Source organism: Schistocerca gregaria, chromosome 4 (genome assembly GCF_023897955.1).
Source record: "Schistocerca gregaria isolate iqSchGreg1 chromosome 4, iqSchGreg1.2, whole genome shotgun sequence".
Classification (NCBI taxonomy): domain Eukaryota; kingdom Metazoa; phylum Arthropoda; class Insecta; order Orthoptera; family Acrididae; genus Schistocerca; species Schistocerca gregaria.
This window is the reverse complement of record NC_064923.1, coordinates 407,936,259-407,960,016: the sequence shown is the minus strand read 5'-3', so window position 1 is coordinate 407,960,016 and position 23,758 is coordinate 407,936,259. Positions and strand designations below refer to the sequence as shown.

The following is a 23,758-nucleotide window of genomic DNA, read 5'->3' as shown; positions in this document are numbered from 1 at the left end:
ACACCACGAAGTCTCTTAAATACAGCATGGTCACCCAAGATCATTGCATCTGTAGTAATCAGCAGTCCTTCCCCAAAATGTCTGAGGTCTCTGAAATTACCCTCCCCACCTAGCTCAGAAACTGAATTCTCATGCATTGTCTCATCATTCACCTACCACTCCTCCATACCCACAGTCCAGCTGTAAAGGAGCTATCCCCCTTGACACTGTACCACCCAAGACTGGAGCAATGTAATCACTTTCTCCACCAGGCTTTCAGTTACTGCTCATCCTCCCCTGAAATGAGAAGTGTCCTCTCCGCTATTGTCCCCAAGCCTCCCACAGTGGTTTTCTGCTTCCCACGAACCCTATGCTACACCCTTGTCAATCCTTCCTCCACTCCTGCCCCCTAACCCTTACCTCATGGCTTGTATCCTTGCAACAGATCCAAATGCAAGACCTATCCCATATGTCCTCCCACACGCAGCACTACCTTCTTCCTCCATACCTATCCTCCTATCTCTTCCCCTGCTTGCCCTGTGCTTCCACAGGATTTTCCTAATTTCAGACCCAGCTGCAGTCAGTCTGTAGTGCTTGGAGACAGTGGCCATATGTATTTGAATTGTTGTTGTGTGAAAGTGAGAGAGTTCTACTTGTGAAGAAGGACTTTGTCCAAAAGCAGATAACATGTTTAGTATTCTTTCTCATTGTGCCTATCTGCCAACTAGCTCTGCAGATGATGAAGAAATTGAAGAAATGTATGATCAAATAAAATAAATTATTCAGATAGTGAACAGTGACGAAAATTTAATAGTCATGGGTGATTGGAATTCGGTAGTAGGAAAAGGGAGAGAAGGAAACGTAGTAGGTGAAGATGGACTGGGTCAAAAAAATGAAAGAGGAAGCTGCCTGGTAGAATTTTGCACAGAGCACAACTTAATCATCGCTAACACATGGTTCAAGAACCATTAAAGAAGGCTGTATACATGGAAGAAGCCTGGAGATACTGACAGGTTTCAGATAGATTATATAATGGTAAGACAGAGATTTAGGAACCAGGTTTTAAATTGTAAGACATTTCCAGGGGCAGATGTGGACTCTGAACACAATCTATTGGTTAAGACTTGTAGATTAAAACTAAAGAAACTGCAAAAAGGTGGGAATTTAAGGAGATGGGACCTGGATAAACTAAAAGAACCAGAGGTTGTACAGAGTTTCAGGGAGAGCTTAAGGGAGCAATTGACAGGAATGGGGGAAAGAAATACGGTAGAAGAAGAATGGGTAGCTTTGAGGGATGAAGTAGTGAAGGCAGCAGATGATCAAGTAGGTAAAAAGATGAAGGCTAGTAGAAATCCTTAGGTAACAGAAGAAATATTGAATTTAATTGATGAAAGGAAAAAATATAAAAATGCAGTAAATGAAGCAGGCAAAAAGGAATACAGACGTCTCAAAACTGAGATCGACAGGAAGTGCAAAATGGCTAAGCAGGGATGGCTAGAGCCCAAATGTAAGGATGAAGAGGCTTATCTCACTAGGGGTAAGATAGATACTGCCTACAGGAAAATTAAAGAGACCTTTGGAGATAAAAGAACCACTTGTATGAATATCAAGAGCTCAGATGGAAACCCAGTTCTAAGCAAAGAAGGGAAAGCAGAAAGGAGGAAGGAGTATATAGAGGGTCTATACAAGGGCGATGTACTTGAGGACAATATTATGGAAATGGAAGAGGATGTAGATGAAAATGAAATGGGAGATACGATACTGCGTGAAGAGTTTGACAGAGCACTGAAAGACCTGCGTCGAAACAAGGCCCCCGGAGTAGACAACATTCCATTGGAACTACTGACGGCCTTGGGAGAGCCAGTCCTGACAAAACTCTACCATCTGGTGAGAAAGATGTATGAGACAGGTGAAATACCCTCAGACTTCAAGAAGAATATAATAATTCCAATCCCAAAGAAAGCAGGTGTTGACAGATGTGAAAATTACCGAACTACCAGTTTAATAAGTCACAGCTGCAAAATACTAACACGAATTCTTTACAGACGAATGGAAAAACTAGTAGAAGCCGACCTCGGGGAAGATCAGTTTGGATTCCGTAGAAATGTTGGAACACATGAGGCAATACTGTTCCTACGACTTATCTTAGAAGCTGGGTTAAGGAAGGGCAAACCTACATTTCTAGCATTTGTAGACTTAGAGAAGGCTTTTGACAATGTTGATTGGAATACTCTCTTTCAAATTCTGAAGGTAGCAGGGGTAAAATATAGGGAGCGAAAGGCTATTTGTACAGAAATCAGATGGCAGTTATAAGAGTCGAGGGACATGAAAGGCAAGCAGTGGTTGGGAAGGGAGTGAGACAGGGTTGTAGCCTGTCGCTGATGTTATTCAATCTGTATATTGAGCAAGCAATAAAGGAAACAAAAGAAAAATTCGGAGTAGGTATCAAAATCCATGGAGAAGTAGTAAAAACTTTGAGGTTTGCCAATGACACTGTAATTCTGTCAGAGACAGCAAAGGACTTGGAAGAGCAGTTGAACGGAATGGATAGTGTCTTGAAAGGAGGACATAAGATGAACATCAACAAAAGCAAAACGAGGATAATGGAATGTAGTCGAATAAAGTCGGGTGATGCTGAGGGAATTAGATTAGGAAATGAGACAATTAAAGTAGTGAAGGAGTTTTGCTATTTGGGGAGCAAAATAACTGATGATGGTCGAAGTAGAGAGGATATAAAATGTAGACTGGCAATGGCAAGGAAAGTGTTTCTGAAGAAGAGAAATTTGTTAACATCAAGTATAGATTTAAGTGTCAGGAAGTCATTTCTGAAAGTATTTGTATGGAGTGTAGCCATGTATGGAAGTGAAACATGGACGATAAATAGTTTGGACAAGAAGAGAATAGGAGCTTTCGAAATGTGGTGCTACAGAAGAATGCTGAAGATTAGATGGGTAGATCACATAACTAATGAGGAAGTATTGAATAGGATTGGAGAGAAGAGAAGTTTGTGGCACAACTTGACCAGAAGAAGGGATCAGTAGGTAGGACATGTTCTGAGGCATCAAGGGATCACCAATTTAGCATTGGAAGGCAGCGTGGAGGGTAAAAATCGTAGAGGGAGACCAAGTGATGAATGCACTAAGCAGATTCAGAAGGCTGTAGGTTGCAGTTAGTACTGGGAGATGAAGAAGCTTGCACAGGATAGAGTAGCATGGTGAGCTGCATCAAGCCAGTCTCAGGACTGATAGACAACAGCAACAGCAACAACAACAACAACAACAACAACAACTCCTTGCATTTCAACATACTTGGTTCATTGTTGTCCAAGCTTCCTGCTGCCCTTATAAAAGGTTCTCAGTTGAGCTGCAAACCAGAAATGCACCGCTTCTTTCACTGCTTCATCCAAGGCAAATCGACACCCTCTTAACGCCCGTTTGAATGGACTAAACAAGTGATAATCAGAAAGGGCAAGATTGGGACTATATGGAGGATGATCCAGTACTTCAAATTTGAATTTCTGGAGTGTCTCAGCAGTGTGGGCAGCCGTATGTGGATGGGAATTGTCGAGCAACAACACAACACTTTTGACAGCAATCCTTGGCATTTACTTCAAATTGCAGGCTTTAGCCTGGCAGTAAGCATCTCACTGCAATGTACAATGTTTAATGTTGTGCCCCTTTCCCCATAATGTTTCAGTATGGGACCTTGTGCATCCCAAAAAACCGTAAGCATCAGTTTTCCTGCAGATGGTTGGGTCTTGAACTTTTTCTTACACAGCGAATTTTGATATTTCCATTCCATACTCTGTCGTTCACTCTCTGGCTCGTAATGATGGATTCATGTTTCATCACCAGTAGTGATCCTGTCTAAGAAGTTGTCCCCTTCATTACCATAGTGATCCAAATGCTTTTTGCATATGTCAAAGTGCATTTATTTATGCAACTGTGTGAGTTGTTTTGGGACCCATCTTGCACAAACTTTATGAATCCAAGGTCTGTTGTGGATAATTTTGTAGGCAGAATTTGCAGACACTGTGACACTTTGTCAATAGTTTATCAACTGTGTAAGAGAATCATTTCACATGAATGCTCAGTGGTTTCTTCATTTGTGGTGATAAATGGTCGTACAGCTCCTTCATCATGTGTAACCCTTGTGCAAACATTTTGGAATTTTTCAATCTATTTGTAGACACTCATTATGGCAAAACACTGTTCCCTTACTGTACTGAATGTCTTCAATGAATTTCAGCCTCTCATACGCCTCCTGACCACAAAAAATGGATCACTGAACGTTGCTTTTCTTTGGTGCAAATAGACAGTGGAGCAGCCATGACTGACAGTACGACAGCACTAATGAAACTAACCTAGCAGCTTGAAAGTTGCAATGATATAACAACAAATAGACAAAGCATGCTTTCATCAACATCAAATGACAGTACTGCCAAAGTACACAAAAAATCTAAATTATGGATAATAATTGACTTACCATCGTATCTTAATGTAAATCAGGATCTGATTACATTCAAATAACTTGCAGGTTATATATGACTGTGTTTTTACTAATTAAAAATCTGAAAGATGGAGAGTGATAATTGGTATAAGATGTAGATGGTTTTTACAGCAATTTGAAGCAAGTTCTAGAGAGAGAGAGAGAGAGAGAGAGAGAGAGAGAGGGAGAGAGAGAGAGAATCATCAAATGCTCTCATCCCAGTGTGCATCACTTCCTTCAGTCATATCCCTTATGCTAAAATTTGTAACTGGAGTAACCTTACCTGGAGAGTTTTGCACCCTGCATTGCAAGAATGCTGATAAGTACTATCAATGAACATAGTATATAGTACTTGAATAATGGATCTGGTTGTTGAGAAAAAGGTATTTCCCATTTTAATTCTTCAAAGGTCAGGCACAGAGGATTCAGCTTTCCACTCTGGCACCACCGACTGTAAAGAAATATTAAATAGGAATGTAATAGATTTACAAGAACATTGACTTTTGACACACAAAAAATTCTGGCATAACTTCCTGTTAATTAAAGCCAATAAAAATATTTATCCTGATGCCACCAACAAAATGTCGCAAACAGATATTTCTGGTAGAAGATGTAAAAGGAAACATTAAAAACTGATTGTCTATCAGTTTCTGTAGCGAAGTATATCATTATCTCCTTCTTGATTTATAGAAACAAAGAAACAATAGTATCTTACTTGAGCTGGAAAGAAGATGCATTGCCATCACCTTAGGAAAAGTTGCAGCAACTAGATCAAATGCTACAGCCTGAACTGCCAACATTGACCCACTTACCACACTAACAATGAGACAGGTGGTGCATGCCACTAAAACTTTGCTACTTATGGTGTGCCCAGCACACAGGACTCTTTCCTTTCACTGCACTCCGACAGCAGACCTCTTGTGGCATGACCATAGTACTTTTTATCATTCCATTTTCATTTTGTAGTAATTTAGAATCCTTTGATATGAAATTCATGTTCCTCTGTCTCTCCTTGTTTTAAATGACTACCTTCTATTTCTCTATAGCAGAAGTGACAAAGAGTGTTACATTATAGAAGATGTCATTGCATGACACCAAATTTGAGTTGACAGTTTCATACTCTAGTATAGTCTAATGCTTTCTGTATTACTCAACTTAAAACATTCCTTGTGGGACCCATCACTGAAATAAACAGTCAAACCATTTACTGAGGACAACTTAATGAACAGACATGCAAAATTTCAGCCCACCAAAGCATGGGAATCAACACTGGCGGTGCTAAAACATTGTAGATTGCATATAAATGAATGTAGTGGGAACACAACAAATGGGTTCAAAGTCAGAACATCTAGGCTCGATACCAACAAGGTACAATTGATGTCATAAATCATCTTGTCAAGCCTCACTGTGCCGACCAACACTAACTGTTCTGAAAGACCTGAAACAACTCTCAGGCAATCATCAATAATGTCATATCCTGTCTCACAACCAACATCCATCAAGAAACCTATGAAATGTTAAACCATTGCTTTTGGTTGGGCTCCTTGCACAGTGGGGGATCAGTCACTTGTTGCCCAGTGCGGGCTCTGGAATTCTGCTTCCCCTGTGATGACATAAAGCCCCTTCCCTCCTCTAAGTACTTGCTCTTATGACCTGGTGTATAAATTGGCTCACCTCTACAATTAACCCACATTTGCACTTTAAGATGAAGACCAGCAGTGTTGTTTAAATATTGAATTACTTTCCATGACAACATTTGATGATATACCCAAGAGCCATTCAACCATTTAGAAATGCATTCAAGCATTTGGAAATCAGCAGCAGCACAGATCTCTAATTAATCATAGATTATATTTGCAAACAAGACACATATTATCTGTGTACAAAACTGTTTTAGAACTCAGAGAATGCCTTTAACACAAATAAAAAATACAGAAAATAAGAATGGAACACTGAGACACAACATATTTAATATCATTGGTTTCAGATCTATGTACACTTCTTAAAGTTTTAATAATGAAATGCTGTGTCCTGTTAGGATATGATTTTATTAAGTCATAAGAAATACCACTTATTCCAGTATTATATTGCTTACACCTATTTCAATTACCCTGTTAACTGTTGCAGACAGAGTTTCACAGATATACATTTTTAAGGTATTATTGTATAGTCCATCATGTCCTGCAGAGAAGAGTAATTTAATGGGTTAGTAATGTCTGTTTCTCTGCCATCAGTGAAAGTTAGATTTATTTTAGCTCAAATGGATTCTGCTTGAAAATGTTTGTAATCTCATACTGGCCAATTTTCTTTTTATTGCATTTATTAAATTTTTAATGTTAAAAATTGAATTCATATGTACAGAAAATGTATGAATAACTTGCAGACCAAGCACTACAAACAAAAATAATCAAGAACCCACTGCAATTGCAAGAAATCAAAACAAAAGCAATTCATGAAAATTGGGCTCTTATAATAAGGATAAATACATGGTGTAACAGACCTCCAAAAGTGCATTTCTATACAGCAAAACTAAGATCTTGATTTTGTTATCCAGACTTTTGTGTGGCATGTAACTAGTTAAACAGATTATTTTTCAGGTAACTTCATTTTTTCATTTTGAATTGTTTTATAAAATACTGCTGCAGAAACAATTTGTTGGAATAATTAAATGTTATATAACTTATGTCATATTACTTGTATCAACTTAACTTTAAACTGTGGAGAACGCTTTGACCAAGGAATAGATTTTTGACATTAATACCTAAATATGTAATATTTATGAAATGTAAGGCATATTAATAAAATGTAATACCATATAGCATGCTTTCTTGTTCAGTTAGCTACACAGCATCAATTCATCTGGTCTTTAGTATTCTAAAAGATTATTTTTTTCAGCTACATTCTGTACAATTCATCAGATAGCCTTGTTTCCCTTAATGAAAGAATATGTAACTCATTATAAAATATCATCCTACTGTGGAGTGTGAGTCTGCTACTATTAAGTTATATTTCCAGCAGCTTTGCAGTTAACTTATGATAAAATGAACTATTATGCTTAGTAAATATGTACATATCTGTTGGAGATGAAACTTTCAGATTCAATAAGTTAAAAAATAGTATTCAGCATTCAGAATTTTATATTTAACCCACACAGTTATTTTTGTTCTTTCCAGTGTCTAATACACTTTTCAAGGGTAATTCCCCCCCTGACTATTTCACCATATTTTATGCCTATTATTATATGAATAACAATATTATGTATTACAAAATATACATACTCATACAGTCCAAGTTTCATGTTTTCGATTGCTTTTGACATTTCTTCATTGGCCTTGAGTAATGCCTGCTGATACTGATGCAAGTTGTTGTCCATGAAAGCAGTTCTTCTTCGTGATGCAACAGCAATACCGTCCCTTGCTCTAAGCTGCAATAGTTATTTACATTGCTTCATGACATGTTTTAGTTCAAATAAAATTGTTATATTAAATTAATCACCAGAACCAAAATATCACTTCTAAAATTTGTTATGTTATGTTACTGCTACCTGTTGCGCATTTTATGATAAAACTATTTGTAAGAAGCAAGTGTTGTACTTATGGTACTCGTCTCTGAAACTACCACTTTAATAGTAACAGCTTCAGTCTACAGTTTTGTTTACAAAATGTCTATATTATGACTTTATGCAATAGTCAGTTATTGTTGTAAGCCATTGTGAAACAGAATGGAAGGGATGACAGGAAGTAAAGAGAACAGGTACTGTACAGTGGAAGAATCAGATCATAATATGTGAAAATATTTGCTGCTTACTATTTTGATAATGCTCATGATAGTTCCACATAATTTTTATAAGCATATGATGGAGGTACTTCAGATGTGTGCTGTAAATGTAGGTGATTTCTTTTTGTATCTGTGCCACTTTTTTTTTTTTAATGCCTTCCTTGTTTCTTCCATGCAAATAATATTTAAGTGACATAGCTCAGTGTGTCAATCTCCACTGGTGATGCATCAGGAGGTTAGCAAGTTACATATTTACTTTCCTCTGTGTGCTTGTGTAGCTAATTCTTAAGTTATATTAAAAATAAAGATTCCAAGACTTACCAAGCGGGAAAGCGCCGGCAGACAGGCACATGAACAAAACACACAAACACACACACAGAATTACGAGCTTTCGCAACTGGCAGTTGCTTCGTCAGGAAGGAAGGAAGGAGAGGGAAAAATGAAAGGGTGTGGGTTTTAAGGGAGAGGGTAAGGAGTCATTCCAATCCCGGGAGCGGAAAGACTTCCCTTAGGGGAAAAAAAAGGACAGGTATACACTCGCACACACACATATCCATCCGCACATACACAGACACAAGCAGACATATTTAAAGGCAAAGAGTTAAGGGCAGAGATGTCAGTCGAGGCGGAAGTACAGAGGCAAAGAAGTTGTTGAAAGACAGGTGAGGTATGAGCGGCGGCAACTTGAAATTAGCGGAGGTTGAGGCCTGGCGGATATCGAGAAGAGAGGATATACTGAAGGGCGAGTTCCCATCTCCGGAGTTCGGATAGGTTGGTGTTGGTGGGAAGTATCCAGATAACTCGGACGGTGTAACACTGTGCCAAGATGTGCTGGCCGTGCATCAAGGCATGTTTAGCCACAGGGTGATCCTCATTACCAACAAACACTGTCTGCCTGTGTCCATTCATGCGAATGGACAGTTTGTTGCTGGTCATTCCCACATAGAAAGCATCACAGTGCAGGCAGGTCAGTTGGTAAATCACGTGGGTGCTTTCACATGTGGCTCTCCCTTTGATTGTGTACACCTTCCGGGTTACAGGACTGGAGTAGGTGGTGGTGGGAGGGTGCATAGGACAGGTTTTACACCGGGGGCGGTTGCAAGGGTAGGAGCCAGAGGGTAGGGGAGGTGGTTTGGGGATTTCATAGGGATGAACCAAGAGGTTACGAAGGTTAGGTGGACGGCGGAAAGACACTCTTGGTGGAGTGGGGAGGATTTCATGAAGGATGGATCTCATTTCGGGGCAGGATTTTAGGAAGTCGTATCCCTGCTGGAGAGCCACATTCAAGGTCTGATCCAGTCCTGGGAAGTATTCTGTTACAAGTGGGGCACTTTTGGGGTTCTTCTGTGAGAGGTTCTGGGTTTGAGGGGATGAGGAAGTGGCTCTGGTTATCTGCTTCTGTACCAGGTTGGGAGGGTAGTTGCGGGATGCGAAAGCTGTTTTCAGGTTGTTGGTGTAATGGTCGAGGGATTCAGGACTGGAGCAGATTCGTTTGCCACGAAGGCCTAGGCTGTAGGGAAGGGACCGTTTGATATGGAATGGGTGGCAGCTGTCATAATGGAGGTACTGTTGCTTGTTGGTGGGTTTGATGTGGACGGATGTGTGCAGCTGGCCATTGGACAGATGGAGGTCAACATCTAGGAAAGTGGCATGGGATTTGGAGTAGGACCAGGTGAATCTGATGGAACCAAAGGAGTTGAGGTTGGAGAGGAAATTCTGGAGTTGTTCTTCACTGTGAGTCCAGATCATGAAGATGTCGTCAATAAATCTGTACCAAACTTTGGGTTGGCAGGCTTGGGTAACCAAGAAGGCTTCCTCTAAGCGACCCATAAATAGGTTGGCATACGAGGGGGCCATCCTGGTACCCATGGCTGTTCCCTTTGATTGTTGGTATGTCTGGCCTTCAAAAGTGAAGAAGTTGTGGGTCAGGATGAAGCTGGCTAAGGTGACGAGGAAAGAGGTTTTAGGTAGGGTGGCAGGTGATCGGCGTGAAAGGAAGTGCTCCATTGCAGCGAGGCCCTGGACGTGCGGGATATTTGTGTATAGGGAAGTGGCATCAATGGTTACCAGGATGGTTTCTGGGGGTAACAGACTGGGTACGGATTCCAGGCGTTCGAGAAAGTGGTTGGTGTCTTTGATGAAGGATGGGAGACTGCATGTAATGGGTTGAAGGTGTTGATCTACGTAGGCAGAGATGCGTTCTGTGGGGGCTTGGTAACCAGCTACAATGGGGCGGCCAGGATGTTTGGGTTTGTGAATTTTAGGAAGTAGGTAGAAGGTAGGAGTGCGAGGTGACGGTGGGGTGAGGAGTTTGATGGAGTCAGGTGAAAGGTTTTGTAGGGGGCCTAAGGTTCTGAGGATTCCTTGAAGCTCCGCCTGGACATCAGGAATGGGATTACTTCGGCAAACTTTGTATGTAGAGTTGTCTGAAAGCTGACGCAGTCCCTCAGCCACATACTCCCGACGATCAAGTACCACAGTCGTGGAACCCTTGTCAGCCGGAAGAATGATGATGGATCGGTCAGCTTTCAGATCACGGATAGCCTGGGATTCGGCTGTGGTGATGTTGGGAGTAGGATTAAGGTTTTTCAAGAAAGATTGAGAGGCAAGGCTGGAAGTGAGAAATTCCTGGAAGGTTTGGAGAGGGTGATTTTGAGGAAGAGGAGGTGGGTCCCGCTGTGATGGAGGACGGAACTGTTGCAGGCAGGGTTCAATTTGGATAGTGTCTTGGGGAGTTGGATCATTAGGAGTGGGATCAGGATTGTTTTTCTTCGTGGCAAAGTGATATTTCCAGCAGAGACTACGAGTGTAGGACAGTAAATCCTTGACAAGGGCAGTTTGGTTGAACCTGGGAGTGGGGCTGAAGGTGAGGCCTTTGGATAGGACAGAGGTTTCGGATTGGGAGAGGGGTTTGGAGGTTCCTCCAAAGTGCTCATCCATTTTGTTATACTGATGGACACAACAGACTTCTGGTAATGAGTTTGTGGTTAATGACTATTTGGATCCACAGAAGGAGATTCAACATCTGTGCCTAATCAACTAATCAATATTTCTTTTTATGTTGGTGGAACTAATTGAAATTTTTCTTCTCTAGAAACAACCAAGACTGGAGAGTGTCAAGATTTTTGCAGTATTATTACAACATTAACAAAAGCAAAACGAGGATAATGGAATGTAGTCAAATTAAATCGGGTGATGCTCAGGGAATTAGATTAGGAAATGAGACACTTCAAGTAGTAAAGGAGTTTTGCTATTTAGGAAGTAAAATAACTGATGATGGTCGAAGTAGAGAGGATATAAAATGTAGACTGGCAATGGCAAGGAAAGCGTTTCTGAAGAAGAGAAATTTGTTAACATCGAATATAGATTTATGTATTAGGAAGTCGTTTCTGAAAGTATTTGTTTGGAGTGTAGCCATGTATGGAAGTGAAACATGGACGATAACTAGTTTGGACAAGAAGAGAATAGAAGCTTTCGAAATGTGGTGCTACAGAAGAATACTGAAGATAAGGTGGATAGATCACGTAACTAATGAGGAGGTATTGAATAGGATTGGGGAGAAGAGAAGTTTGTGGCACAACTTGACTAGAAGAAGGGATCGGTTGGTAGGACATGTTTTGAGGCATCAAGGGATCACAAATTTAGCATTGGAGGGCAGCGTGGAGGGTAAAAATCGTAGAGGGAGACCGAGAGATGAGTACACTAAGCAGATTCAGAAGGATGTAGGTTGCAGTAGGTACTGGGAGATGAAGCAGCTTGCACAGGATAGAGTAGCATGGAGAGCTGCATCAAACCAGTCTCAGGACTGAAGACAACAACAACAACAACACTATTGTGCATTTGTATTTCACTATTTGTACTGGAGATTTTATAGGCTGTTGTCCGTAATGACTGAACATGGAGTTTGTCTTTTTACCTGGTATTATATTCATCTACATTGTGGTTTTTATTCATCTCTTTGATGTCTTTCCTCACATATTTACAATTTTCTAGAATAAAAATACAGGGAAGAAGGAGGATGGAAGACTTCTGAAGGAGGGCCCTACATGAGTCTGTCTGTTTTGCATGGTGCATTGCTCTTACAGCCCTTTTTGGGTCTGGAAGATTACTGAGCTAGAGCTGTGCTACCCCAGAATATAATTCCATACAGTAGTATACTGTGGAATGGTACAAATTATGCAATTCTAACAGCGTGGAAGCTTGCTTTGTGTGCAAGTGTAAGCGTAGGTTGTAGCATACTTACTGTGGGATTGCATAAAGTCTGTTAGCCAAACATAATTTTATCTTTGTCAGATCATGTTCTCTTGAAATCAAGTGCACTGAATTAGTTGAGGTAATTAGAGCAGACACATGTACCAAAATGTGCTGTCTGGCATAATTATGGGAGAAAGAGGCTCACATTTATGCTGCCATGGTTGTGAAGGCATTCTCCTGCTAATCCATCCTTTATTAATAAGCTGGCTTAGCTGTTGTTCTTGTGTTTGCCAAGGTGTTGTACTAGTGGTGTCTTTGTGGTATTGAATTTTCCTGTGGTTGTGGTGGATGAATGGTGTCACTGATTACATGAGCATAGTTTGCTGTGTTTCTCAATAAAGTCACAAATTTAGGTGTATCTTCCATGATGCTAAGACTTTGTAAAATGAGCTCAGCAATTTGAAGACACATTGCTATGTGTTCTGATTGGAATGCTAGTAATTTAGGTGTGGATCCAAGTTGTAATGGAATTCCACTTAAGTCTGATTGTTTTGTGAAGGCAGATTCAGTTTGAGCTCATGGCATGTTCACAATGTGGGTGGAAAGACTGAACCCATCACGCAAGACCCAGATAGCTGGGCTATGAAATATGCAGCAAACTGATTCTACTGGCACATAATTGGCATGATAGAAACAAGAAATGTGTGCAAGTATTTGTTATTCAGCTCAGGTCTGGTTGTTTGAGCACAATCATGACTACTGTAGCACTGTGGTCATCAAAGAAGAAATTGCCAGGCAGATGCAGTTGGTGCAAATGTTGTTTGGGTCCATGGGTTACATCAGCTGTGTTGGCCACATGATTCATTGGAATGACACTTTCATGTTTCACTTCCATTGCTTGTTGAACAGGGGATGTGAGAATGTTTAGAGGTTCATTGTCAGAAACACTGTTCTGAAGAGTTTGTCTGAAAGATGATGTTCTTGTAGATGTCCTATTGTTGGTAATGGCATTGTGTCTGTAGTGGACATTTTGAAGGGAAAGCCAAAACTTGTTGTGCTATCTGGGGTCAGCACTGTAGGAACACTGTATGGAAAGTGTACTGAATAATGTTCAGACACACCAATCATTGATACACTTGCTTTATTGATAACAAATTTATAACAAGATGGAAATTGGTACATATAGAACAAAGACAAAGAAAAAAACACTTCATCAAAGAACACTGATGTTATTATTACAAGAATTCACTCCCTGATACACTTCACATCTCTGATTGTAGGAATTCCAACATGCTCATGTCTTACATTTACTGCTGTTGCTTCCCAGTTCCTTCATTACTACAATCCAAATGTCATCATGCTTTCTGGTATTTTTATTACCATAGTGTGGCACATCGACCAGAAGAGGAAACTGCTTCAGTGATTTAGTAAGTTTCTCTGTACCCGTTTTGAGGACGTGGGTACATGCATTACCTGGCATGATTCTAAGGTGGTACATGTGTATGGCAGCAAATGCAGTCTGCAGTGAATGAGCAGCACTGTGTCAGAAAATATTGTGCCACTGCAGTGACACTGGCTGGCAACAGCATAGTCATAGTGGGCATCTCCATTATATGTCATGTGTCAGAAAGTCTCAAGTGTGCCACGGGGGCTGCTGTGCTTTTTCTGTTGCATCAGTGTGGGAAATAATTTATTAAGTAGAGAAATGGTTTTATATTTGCTTCAAAGTGACATGTGTTATTTTACTTCAACTTGGAATTTAGTTACAAACATTGCAAACAAAATACAAATTAGTGTAAATCAATAGCTTCTAACTAAATCTGTGGTGTCATTGCCAGACACCACACTTGCTAGGTGGTAGCCTTTAAATCGATCGCGGTCCGGTAGTATACGTCGGACCCGCGTGTCGCCACTATCAGTGATTGCAGACCGAGCGCCGCCACACAGCAGGTCTAGAGAGACTTCCTAGCACGCGCCCCAGTTGTACAGCCAACTTTGCTAGCGATGGTTCACTTACTTCTATGCTCTCATTTGCCGAGACAATAGTTAGCATAGCCTTCAGCTACGTTATTTGCTACGACCTAGCAAGGTGCCAGTATCCATACTATTGATATTGTGAATCATGTACCATAAAGAGCAACGTTCTCCATTAATGGATTAAAGTTAAGTATTCCACCAGCTATGTCTGTTTTTCTCAATTCTAATTCCCTTGTCATGTTCCAGACCTGACGCCAGCCTGCGTGAGCTGAGACGTGTGCATTTCGGCCTCCTTTAGAAAAACACGGTTGGCTCTCCTGCCAACCACAACAAAATCACTAGCCATAACATTACAACTTAAATTTATATTCTATCACTTAGTCAAAAGCTTGATTGATCCTTTGTAAATGACATCAATAAAAGGAAGCAATAGTCCTAGATGTTTTTATCTTTTAATGTTATTTTTCCCTTTAATATTACACAGAACATGTATTGAACACTATTAAAGTCTTTCTTTCAATTGCTGGTAATATATCAGCACCAGTAAGAATTACTAAATGTTGCTTTGCGAATAAGGCTTTCACACAGCAGACAATACAATGGTATACCTGAAGTATAGACAAATATACCACATGATATAAGTGCCTGCAGCATGATCAGAGTACAGTGTGGCATCCTTTCACCACTTAAGATGCATTTAGTCTAGACTGGAAATAGATAAGTCACTATTTTCTGCTTTAAAGATAACTTTGCTATGTTAGCTAGATTTTGTATGCAACAATATGTAACCTAAAGTGTACCATACATAAAGTAGCCAGCAACTACATTTTTCAATGCAGGCTGGCTGAATGGATTATTTAAATTTGAAACATCATAATAACTATGACCAATAACAAAAAGATTGCTAGTCAGTAGTCAAATAGCAATGTCTGGCTCTTAAAAAGTGAAATTTGTGAATTTTTTTAACTTAAAATTGTTTGAGAAAGAGGTAATTCTTGTTTGTGTGTGTGTGTGTGTGTGTGTGTGTGTGTGTGTGTGTGTGTGTGTGTGTGTGTGTGTGTTAAGAACATGTGCATCATGCAGTAACATAGCAGGAAATGCTGCACTGTTCTGAAACTGTGGCAGCATTGCACTGCAGACTACTATCTCAGTGTGGGAAGCTGCATTATACACCACATGTTACAAAAATCAAGCATGCTGTTGCAGCTGTGGTGAAATTTCTACCTAATCAGTGTGAGAACTTCTTAATACCTGGCCTCATTCCACATCAACTCATCATTCTCCTTAGGAATGCAATCTATGGAATTTGCTGTATGCACAACTCTTCCTCTGAATATTGACATATATTTAGCATTTACTTGCAATGATATGATTCCTTCTCTCTGCATGTTACACAGGTGAAAATGATCTAAGAAGCATTCTTTTATACAACTGTCAACCATGTGGACCAGCTCATGAGACATATCTTTTGTTACCACTAAAATCTCTGACAATTAAGCATCTATAGAGAAGTTGCTATATTTTTATTCCCAAAGTGCAATATGGAACATGATTTGAGCTTAGTTAAATTTTAGGACCAGCTTACACTGTACAAGGAACATACAGACTAACAGCAAATGAGGGAACCAAAAAGTATGCAAACTTTTATTCATCACCACCACCACCACCATCATCAGGATTTCCTTTCAGTAAGCTGGGTAGGAACTTTGTGAACCATATGCGTCCATTGGTTTCTGTCCTGGTATAGCTTTTCTCTCTCTACTATATCCCATGTTACTATTCTCCTCTTGACATCTTCCTTAACTTGGTCTGTCCATCTCTTTCTAGGCTATCCAATTGGTCTTCTTCCTGGTACCTCCATCTCCAAATACTGGCAAGGAGTTTGAGTTGAGTGCATTTGCTTCACTTGACTGAACAACTTCAATCTCAAAGCACTCATTCTTTCATCTGTAGTCAATGTCATCTGCAGGCCTCTCCTTACATAATCATTCCTGACTCTGTCTCTCCTAGCTTTTTGTAGAGCTGACCTAAGGAACTTCATTTCACATGCTTGTATTTACTTTCTTCTCCCTTATTTATGAAACAGGCCTCTAGACTACCCATCATGATTGGCAGGAGATAAGTTTTACACATGGTCTGTTTGGCTCTTTGATGGACCTCCTTGTCCCCGATTAGAATTTGTACTTGGTGAAAGAAGCTGGATCCTTTTGTTATTCTGTTTAAGACTTCTAGTTTGGAACTTCCACCACGTGATTCGATGCTACCCAGATAATTGAAGCCTTTCACACATTCAACCTTCTCCCCCTCCAGTATGATGTGACAAGGTGTGGGTGTCCTGTTCATCTTCATTGCCACTGCCTTGTTCCTACTAACAGTTAATTTGAATTTTTTAAACTTTATGTTCCAGTAATCTAGTCTCCTCTGAACCTCTATTTCCATCTCTCCCCAAATGGCGATGTCATCAGCAAAAACAAAAGCTTTGAGATCTTTATTTTCTTCTTCCTTAATTTCTTTCATAATTGTATCCATAAGTGTAATGAAGAGTAAAGAGGAGAGCAAACTGTCTTGCTGAACACCTCTCTTTGTCTTAAACCATTTTGATCTTCCACCTCCTACATGTACACTGCTCTCACAACCATCATACAGCATCTGGACTTTTTTAATTAATAAATCAGGAACATTATGTTTTCTCAAGCATTCCCACATTTTATCTCTTGGTACACTGTCATATGCTTTTTCCAAATCCATGAATACTACTGTTGAGCCCTTTCCTTTTTCCCAGTATTTCCTCGTTAACTGATAGAGGGAGAAAATGAGATCTATTGTTCCCCTATTACTTCTGAAACCCTGCTGAACCCAAAAGATGCAGGTTAAAATTCTATTGGCATATTAAAAAAATGAAACCAACTAGATTACTAGACAGGTTGTGGAATTCTGCAAAAGTGACTGTATAGATGAAATTGAAACAATAAATTGGATTGGTACAGTAAAAAAAGGCCTGAAAGTACCATAAGATATTAGATATTAAAAAAATAGTCAGAAACTTCATAACTGAACAGTTGGCCTGTCAGAAGACTCAATAATACTGAAACACCTTTGTCTGATGTTGTGAAAAGAGCACATTATGATAAAATAAAAGTAACATAAGCACAAAGAAAGGCTGAAACAAAATTCTGAAATTCCCGTAGTTTTAAATTACATAGTCCCTTAGTGTGCAACATGAGTAATAATTTAAAAAGAATCTGTTTTGTCGTTGTTCTTGCAAAGAAAACATTTGTTGCATACACAGGGTATATCATGATTAATTTATTAATAACAAAAACTGACAGGCAGAGGTATATGATAGTAAAAGCAAATGAACCATTAGTAAGGCAATTGCGAATTTACAGGTATGAGCACATCTGACTTCGATATGAACTATTGTTATAACCAGTGAAAATGTATTTGAAATGTTAACTTTTGTACTTAGCCTCTGACAAATTGGACTCAAATTTTACCCTTGGCCCATGGTTGGTAAACATGGTAGATGCATGCTAGGGCACTGACACATTTTGTTGCTGTTGATGTAAGACATCTGACATGCCAGTATGATACGAGATGCAGAGGGAGAGCAGGACCTAAACCTTGACCTCCAAGATCACCTCATGAACTTTAGTCTTCTGAATTTTTTCTGTCCGGGATAATCACGAAAGTTAACTTTACAGCACTTTCATTGATAAAATTATTTAATTGGATAAGTAAAAACTGTACAGTAAACTGTAACGTATAATGTGGTGAAGACGTATTTTATTTCTTGTTAAGGTAGATGATGGGTGAAATTTGAGCCCAATTAGAGGGGAACTTCTTGCAAAGTTTAAATTTCAAATACTTTGTACCAGCTAGGACAATATTTCACACTGAAGTTGGTGACAGCTGGTAATGAAACATTTGCAACCATCTCTCTAAACAGGGAATGTTTCTGCTTATATTTTCACGTACTTGCACCTGTGTGATTTTTTGCTATTAGTTATGGTACACTGTTCTGTTTGTTTGTCAGGATTAGTGTGTAACATTCACATCCTCAGATGAGTTATTGGAAAGGAAAAGAAAGTCTTACCGATTTATTGAATGTGAGCCTTCTCACTCCACCACTGAAACGGCGGTTGTATGAGGGCCTCAGTTCATTGGAAGATTCCTCTTGACTGTGCTGCAACATGACTCATGTGGCATCACATAATTAGAAAGAAGCCACACTGACAAGCAGTGTTCTTTTCTAAATCAAACAAAAGTAGACTCACCTCATTTGAAATTACAAAATATGTGAGGATATTATATTTTTGAAGTATGGCATTTCGACTAGCTCCGTGTCCTTCTTCATATCGATAAGCATTTCCTAACTGGTCCATTGTTTGCTGGGTAATGTGGACACGGCTGTAAAAAACAGTTTTATAACAATAATAAAAAATTGCTGAGAACAAACATGTATAAATTACATGTTTTTTTCTTACACTTCACTGTTATAGATACCAAATGATATTTAGGCAGTACATTAAGAACTCTGTTCCAAACCATAAAAGTTTAGCTATACTGTTACCAACATTTTCTTACAAAAATAATTGGTTATTGGTAATATAATGTAAATGGACAGATAAAAAAATCTAATCACCAAGCGGTGCCAGGGGTACATACATGCAAAAGGATTTAACTTTCACAAGCTTTCGGAGCCATTGGCTCCTTCTTCTGGCAGAAGAGTTGAAGGGGAAGGAAGAAGAGTGAAGGGAAAGGACTGGAGACATTTATGGAAAGGAGTACAGTTTAGAAAAGTCACTTAGACATTCAGGTCAGAGGAGACTTACTGAATGGGATGAGAGAGAAAGTCTTTCCTTCTCATCCCGTCCAGTATCCCGGGTTCTGGGTGACATTTCTGAACTTTAACCCTTTCCCTTTAACCCTTCACCCCTCTTCCTTCCCCTTCAACTTTTCCACCAGAAGAAGGAGCCACTGGCTCTGAAAGCTTGTGAAAGTTAAATCCTTTGGTAGGTGTGTTCCCCTGCCACCAATAGGTGACTAGATTTTAAAAAGAGCAATTTACATTATTTAATTACAGATGAGTATGCTGATTGAAATTATTAAATTATACAGTTCTTTTACAGAACAATACAGTGTTATTGTTTCTTCATTTTGGTATTTTGAAATGCCTCACCAAACAAAAATGAATCTGAATTCTATTGGCAAAAACTGGCTCTGGTTTGTGTCACCAAGCTGTTCTTAATTTATGTTAATTTCTTGCCCTTTCCTTCTTATCCATCACCTTCTTGAGTTTTCCTTTTCTGATTTTACTTTCTTCATCTGTATAAGTGTCAGTATCCCTTTTATTCCTGGAAACTCATTATTAGTATCTGGAACTTGAATCTCTGCTACTAGTCCACTACTTGTTCAACTCTTTTACTGTAGCTTGTGATTCTCCTGAGCCAATCTCTGGATAGACTTTCTCCTTTTCAGGTCCTGTAAATATTATACGTTTTCTTTTTCCTAAATTTATCTTCTAATTGATGAATGGTCTAGTTACACTTATGAAACCTAAAGAACTGACTTTTGTTCTTTTATCAGCCATTCTTCAGCTGTTGTAGCACCTGATAATCAGACACTCTTCTGCTGTCTTAAATCAATACATATATAAGTGTGGAGTGTCTGTGTGTGCCACCAAAACTTCACACACAAATTTGACAATTCCATGGGTATTGTATGGTATCATGTCCCTCCATCCCCCAGCCATGAAGAGGCTTTTGTTTTGGAACTGCAGGTGTAAGTTATGAAGATATGATTGCCTAAAGAGGGCATTTGTTAGTGACCACATAATAAATATAAATGTGGATGTCACTATAACTCTGGCACACACTCCCACAACCCCAGGAGGTTGTATGGTTTTTTCATAGAAAATATATCAATGAACTTTTCAAATGTCTGGCATAACAGTTTTACTTGAAAACTATATATCCCATAAAAAGTGATGCATCGTTTCTCTACTGTATGCATTAAATTGCATTTCATATGTTAATCCTTAAAAATGATTAATGATACAAGCAATATCATAGATCAGAAATCCCATTTAAAATTATTTGAACGAAAACGTTTTCTATAATTTAAAAAAAAAATATGTGTTGAAATTTTACTCCTAGATCTGTAGCAAATTTGGCAGTTTGCTAAACCAAGTCAAACAGTCAGTCTGTCATCTTGAATTTGGTAATTTGCTTAAAGTAATAATATTCTCATCTAGTGTTATGATCATCTACACCAATACACTTATTTGCTCTATTTGTTGTCATGATAGAATGGTTAATTTATAACATGACTAAGCTTTGCATATAAAAATGAAGATTATATTGTACTTAGGTTTCACAACAAATTTATGTATAAAAGTCAGGACATTTCTCCACTGAAATAATAATGAAAATTATGGGATGAAATACAGTGAAACCTCTATTTTACAATTTCATGTGGTCCAGACCTAAAAAACACAAAATTGAGGAAAATACAGATCTGAGGAAAATGTTGAACCCCCCCCCCCCCCTCCCCTCCAAAATATGACTAAAAACACATGTAATTGGTGTATACGATTACCAATCACAATTCTCTCCAACACTTTGTATAAAATCTATCAAAGAGAAAGAAATTAAATTTACAATACAATTTTTATACAATAATTTGTCTTAATGATCATCATTAGTTCTCAAAAAATTACAGATGTGTAACAGCAAGTAAAAACACATCAAAAAATTGAAATTTGTATTGGGTACAAGGTAATCAAGCAGTTTTCTGACATGCTATGACTACAGATTATACATTCAAAGCATGCATTTTTGAGAGATCATCCTTTGTGCTTACCCAGAAAAAGGCAAAAAGTGATAACATGTTGAATTAAACCAAAAAAATGACAGTTAAGTGGTTAAATAAGCTAAAATGCAGCCACTTAATGATATACTATATCACCATTGCTGTTATTGTTTAATGCTTTTCTTATGAGCCACACTTCATATCCTCACCATAATTAAAGTATTATTTTAGCCTTGATGAAAGAAACAGAGACATGGAAAAGTGAGTTTACTTCCCCACTTGACATTACAATCTTATTAGAAGTTGGCTCAGTGAATTTCTGTACACTGTGTAAAATGTAAATTTGAAAGGTAGCTCAGATGCTACAGTTTCGCTTCATGCCCTCAATCACTGCTGCCAATCTTTATGATCTACAATGTGTGGTGTAAAGTATATAAATGAGTAGTATATGTAGTTGTTGCAACTGTATCATGTCAGATTTGAACATGAAAGTCTTTAAAATGTGCTATCACAAAACCCTTGTTCTATTTCCATGTGAAATTTCAGTCATAGCACATCATCTGCACAAAAGTATAGTTTCAGCACTTCACAAACTGCTTTCACCCCTACCTGCATTCCCATCTTAGAAGAGCCACTCCCCCTCTCCACACATCCAGTAGGTGAGCTCATTTTACTTGTTTTAGTGTGGTGTGGTGGCTGTGCTGGCTATTGGGTGACTTAACAAGCCACCACCCAATAAGAGTTCACTGGCCAGAAATGAGCGACATTTCCTCAAATTATGACTGAGTGTATTATCTGATATTCAGGGTTTGAATTTAAAAGGTTGATGATTGATATTGTTGCTGAATTCAGTACACCAGAAATACATGCAAGAAGATGAGCTTGACTAATAAGTGGCACAAGAAAGGTAGTGGCTGGGCCCCTTTATAATGTACTGGCTTGTTCCAAAACACTTCACATCAACTGTCTTGTTTTTACGTTACCACTGCAACCTAGCAGTAGTTCAAGTTGCATTGGCAACACCAATTGTGGATTACATCAGCATTGCCTGTCTCACACCTCCCCTCTCCACATTGGCCTAAAATATTTCCTTAATTCTGCCACCACACATGGTATAAACCATCTGTCTTTTGAGCCATTTATAACTTATTCAACCACATCAAATGTCAATAGGAAGAAAATGGGATAAAGTCGAGCAAGATGTCAAATAAGAACTTAGAATCAAGATAAACCTTACCAGGAAGAATGGTAAAATCAGGAAATTTTAAGCAATGATCTTACCGGTTTTCAAAGGGTCCACAAATTAATATGTAGAATTGCAAAAAACGTAAAATTGGAGAATGTAAAATTGAAGTTCAACTGTAAGAAACAACAAACAAATATGAAGAAAGACAACCACTCACTTGCAGATGAATGAAAAGTGACAAACAGTGTCACAAGTAACAGATCAGAAAGTGCTGCAGGGGGGGGGGGGGGGGGGGGGGGGAGATTGAGCCATTAAAGTGAAAGACATTGGCTTATTGGTTTCCCTGTGGAAGTAGCAAAGAATGTGTGTGTGTGTGTGTAAGGATATACTTACTCTAGTCTGCTGCAAACTTGTCTGGCCGATGCCATATGGTAAGTTGAGTGCCAAGTGTCTCCTGTGTGTTTTATATAGGTGTGGAGCAAAAAAAGTTACACTCTTACTCAAAATGTTGTAGAATTAATAGAAATTGGAAAAAAAAAACCTATCCTCAATTATGGCACTTGCTCAAAATTTCACTTTATTGTATCCTAATAGCACAATTGCCTCTTACCCTGGTTTCCCAGATTGCTCCATACTATTGGCAATGATGACATCTCTTGACCATACATCGTACTGCCACTTGCATACTCCCAGGAGACCACTGAGAATTTTTCCTGTGTGAATCCCAATCCTCATATCCAACAACTGGTTCAGCCTTCGTTCCTCTCTGCAAGTTCAGAATTTGTATTTATTTTACTTGCAAAGCTACTCATAATACAAAATAATGAAGAAAATCATGAAAGTAATAGAATGTTTCATTTTGCAAAGGGTATCCTGTGAAACAAAAAGAACACTCTGTGAAATATCAAAACACTCTGTGAAACCTTCACAGTTAAGTCATTACAAACCCTTCTCTGAAATCATAGCCAAAGTCATTAAAAATCCAAGTACAAGGGTTGGAACTTTAATAGTGGAAGCTATTTATTTACAGCTCGTACAAAATAGATGTGTGTTTCAAAGTTTTAGTGACCTTCAAAGTAGTCACCAAAATTGTGTAAAACCTGTAGCCATTAATGTGGAAGTCGTAGGATATTCTTAGCAGTATGAGTTGTGTTGACAGTTTGAGTAGCGCGGTCTGTTGCCTGACAAATTTGTAGCAGTTCTGAAGTGAATGCTGTGAAGTGTTTCCTTTAGTTTAGAAATCAAATTGAACTTACGAGGGCTTAAGTCAGGGCAGTGCAGTACGTGGTGTAGCGCTTAGCAGCCCCACCAGTCATACAAATCAGTAACAGCTTGCATTGTACG

General features: G+C 38.9%; 1 protein-coding gene across 1 annotated transcript in view; it reads right to left on the bottom strand.

The window, feature by feature from the left end:
• LOC126268164 (adenylate cyclase type 2-like) overlaps positions 1-23,758 on the bottom strand; it is a 452,935-nt gene that overhangs the window by 67,152 nt on the left and 362,025 nt on the right. Inside the window, exons 9-13 of the mRNA XM_049973741.1 lie at positions 23,025-23,180; positions 18,693-18,825; positions 18,512-18,601; positions 7,746-7,891; positions 4,751-4,918 (exon numbers count right to left, since the gene is read on the bottom strand). Coding sequence (XP_049829698.1) covers positions 4,751-4,918; positions 7,746-7,891; positions 18,512-18,601; positions 18,693-18,825; positions 23,025-23,180 — 693 coding nt within the window. The remainder of the gene's footprint in view (positions 1-4,750; positions 4,919-7,745; positions 7,892-18,511; positions 18,602-18,692; positions 18,826-23,024; positions 23,181-23,758) is intronic.